The sequence below is a fragment of the Oncorhynchus nerka genome, linkage group LG17, assembly GCF_034236695.1.
Source record: "Oncorhynchus nerka isolate Pitt River linkage group LG17, Oner_Uvic_2.0, whole genome shotgun sequence".
Classification (NCBI taxonomy): Eukaryota; Metazoa; Chordata; class Actinopteri; order Salmoniformes; family Salmonidae; genus Oncorhynchus; species Oncorhynchus nerka.
The window spans coordinates 36,436,527-36,439,798 of record NC_088412.1 but is presented as its reverse complement, the minus strand read 5'-3'; the positions used below and the strand labels follow the sequence as shown (position 1 = coordinate 36,439,798).

The 3,272-nt window shown below is 39.5% G+C and overlaps 1 protein-coding gene across 2 annotated transcripts; it reads right to left on the bottom strand.

Moving 5' to 3' along the window:
- Positions 1 to 336: 336 nt before the first annotated feature.
- LOC115145172 (regulator of G-protein signaling 21-like) lies at positions 337 to 3,272 on the bottom strand. Of its 2 annotated transcripts, none has more exons than XM_029686497.2 (5): positions 2,921 to 3,272; positions 2,509 to 2,568; positions 2,087 to 2,148; positions 1,747 to 1,913; positions 337 to 1,501 (listed from the first exon to the last, which is right to left on the bottom strand). In XM_029686497.2, exons 1-5 carry the CDS (start codon positions 3,004 to 3,006, stop codon positions 1,313 to 1,315), a joined length of 564 nt encoding a protein of 187 aa, XP_029542357.1. In that variant the 5' UTR covers positions 3,007 to 3,272; the 3' UTR covers positions 337 to 1,312. The 2 variants fall into 2 exon arrangements, with proteins under 2 accessions (XP_029542357.1, XP_029542356.1); XM_029686496.2 differs by having other exon boundaries at positions 2,087 to 2,151; positions 2,921 to 3,270.

Here is a 3,272-nt window from a genome sequence, read left to right as displayed (position 1 = left end):
GTTATTTCATAGTTTTGATGTCTTCACTATTATTCTACAATGTAGAAAATAGTAAAATAATAACAAAAAACCCTGGAATGAGTAGGTGTGTCCAAACTTTGACTGGTACTGTATATATAGTATGCATACAGGGGTCCAAAACTCAAAATCAAATGGCTAAATTATAAACTTTATGACTGTCTTAAATCAATTCCATATGCTAGCCTAGTAGATATTGTGATCTAAGGGCTTACACATACAGGAGCAACCGCAAAGTGAAATGTTGTTTTTTAATTTAGTTGTTAATTGAGAATAAGCCAGAAGAGAGTGATTGACAATAAATATTTTGTCTGCAAATAATTTAATAATTTAATTTAATGTAATTTAATAATCTAATCGTGAACATTTTTACAAGCATTGCAAAAGTCAGCATCCCAACAGTGACTGTGTAATAAATAGTACAACATTCTAATCTTAATTTATCAACATTGTATTGTGCTTTCTTTGTAAGCAATCAAAAAATATTCTGCATCAGAGAAGTAGGAGTTCAAAGTTCAATATACAAAGTGGGACATAGGCTACCCTTCTGTCTACAATTGCACTCAGACAACTTAACCTCTACTTCTAAATGGGTAATTATTCAATGATAGACAGTGTAAGAAGTCTTTAACTGCCTTGCAAATCTAAAGATTCAACCTCCTTTCGAAAAACTGGTTTGAATTTAGAGACGAAATGTGAATATTATTATGGACAGTATAGTATTTTGGGCCGGTATCCATTGTGTGCGTGCTCTCTCCTTTGTTTCACTCCAGACCACATACTTTAGTATTGCTAGTGAAAGTCCACCTTGCATCTCCTATCTTATCACAGTATCATAGGCATCCTGTTGCGCACACAAACACACATACACTCTCTTCTCCATCTTTTTAGGACAGGAAGCACCTCCGGTTGAGTGGGGACTGCATGGTTGCTGACGTTGTTTCAGTTCGATCGTCATTCACTCGGTGATTCATTCACTGTCAAAGACGATCTAATCACCTATGATATGATGTCACTCCCAGAGTTACAGATAAGACAGCAGCATCCAGTGCAATCGCAGCGCTGTAGCATTTCTCATATCCTCTCTGCCTTTCCTTCTGTCTTTCTGTCTTTCTTTTTCTCTGGGCGAATCCCACTTGCAGTGTTTTAGGGTGTGGTCTTGTGTTGTGGCGACCACGGTTCGTAGGGACACAGGCCTGTCAGTCTCTCTATGCTTGGTCAGCCTTCCATCCTGTAGAATCCCAAACATTCCAGTTTCTGTTGTCATGTTCTCCTGTCGTCTAATCCGCTCCTATTAGCCCTTGACGGCGTCAGCGGCGAGGGAATCCAGGAGGGATCGGTAAATGTCTGAGCGCAGGAAGCGAGGGTACGAGTCTCTCTCCATCAGCCCATAGACAATCTTCTGGGCATCGTCAAAGCACTGGAGTGTAGGATTCTTCACGGCCCTCTTGATCTGCTCCCTCGTGTGGTAGTCAATGTTTATCTGGAACAAGAGCAAGATTAATTTAGATTTACAAAGTACAGATGGATTTCATATAGAATGTTTGGAAATAAACATTTGAGGGGGGTTTATTAACCAGATGATGTTGATGAAATACATTGAAACATCAATGAGGTTACAAAAAGTTCAAATGCAGGGTCGCTTTCTGTAGAAATGTCACTGCAGCTATTTGAATCTCTAGCATGTAGCCATGTACTGTAATATATACCGTACTATAACAGTCGTACCTCTTTAGGAGCCTCAGCCTTTATGAAATGCTCATAGATTTTTTTGGCCTTCGATGACATTCTGAATGAAGACTTGATTTTCTTGTACTCCTCACACGTCAGCCAGAACTCAATGTTCTCATCGCTGAATTCAGACTTCAGAAAGGTTCTGAAGGTCGCCAGTCCATCTGTGGGGAAGAATAAAAACATACCAAGACATGAAACAATGATACAGCCCCAAGCCTGGAAACACGTGCTGTTTTTGTTCAACATCTCCATCTGGCTGTTTTCAGTTAGATATTTGATCTAATTTATCTATTTATCTCAAACTATTTTGATCGTCTGATAAAGTGAAACTCACATTTAGACTCGAGGAGTCTCTCCAGTGACTGAGACCATTGTTGGGTATCTTCTAAACTTAGCCTGCTAGGAAGAAAATGTGTGGTGATTACTCAACTAGAATCAAATCTGGGTAAAAATAAACCTGGTATTTGATGTGAGGGCAAAAGGGCACATAGAACCAACATAATTAGGAAACAATTATAGCCGCACATGCGTGTGGTGCGTGTGTGTGTGCCTATGTGCGTGCCTGCTTTCTGAAGTTTAATTTGAATTCACACACACTACCACAGATGGACACTACAACATATATGGTATTTGATTTTGAACAATACAATACATGTAATATATGTTATATATATATACACATTTAAAATAATATAATAATAATAACCATTAGGATCAACACAGAGTAACAGAGTAAGAAAGGGTAAGAATCCTTACCTCTCAGAGGTAGGTGAATGTGAGAACATGCATTGCAGTCGGCACATAAAGTTCTTTCCCCTATGGAGAGAAAAAAAGAACGGTCATGATCGTCTCATAAAACAACTTATTCCATTGCTGTATAAGGACATCTTGGTAGAAGTATCTTGGTAGTATCTTGGTAGAAGGTATTCACAGGTTTAGTAAAACACATGCAGTGTTTATATACAATGTGTGGCCTAAAGTATGTAGCATGCCGCTAAAATATTTGTACAAGCATTTTAGTATTTAGAAAATATATGACACATCCATAGTATTACGAGAGTACATTGAATATATAGCCTAATATTGATAAAATATACATAAGCTCCACAATACATTTTCCGAAATCGCCAGCTGCTGAGAGTATAAAAAAGCTATAAGCTACACTCACAAGTTCTTGTTCCTCCTCCTGTCGTCCTGCTCCATATTGAAGTGCTGTGTTTGTATCAGTGTCTCTGTGATGATTAGGCTGGGCATGTTTTAACCCCACACTCTCTGTCCCCTGCTGCTGCTCATGCTGGGGTGAATCACTCTCTGTATAGTGGGGTCTCCCTCCACCTCAGGCCTTTATATGCAGGGCTGGAAGGTGAAACACAGACTCAGACCAGTGAACCGTAGCAAGAGAGGAAGCCCCTACGCTCTCTCTCTATCTCTCTCTCTGTGACATGCGCTCTCTGTCTTTTTGCGACACTCTCTTTCAACCTCTCTCTGTGTCATTCTCTCTCTCCCTCTCTCTCTCGTCT

Excerpts from the sequence above, each read along its gene's own strand:
- LOC115145172 (XM_029686496.2), bottom strand. The coding sequence starts at position 3,006 with ATGCCCAGCCTAATCATCACAGAGACACTGATACAAACACAGCACTTC. Across the intron at positions 2,152-2,508 it reads CATTCACCTACCTCTGAGAG|CAGGCTAAGTTTAGAAGATA; the intron begins GTAAGGATTCTT and ends TTTTCTTCCTAG. Across the intron at positions 1,914-2,086 it reads GAGACTCCTCGAGTCTAAAT|ATGGACTGGCGACCTTCAGA; the intron begins GTGAGTTTCACT and ends TCTTCCCCACAG.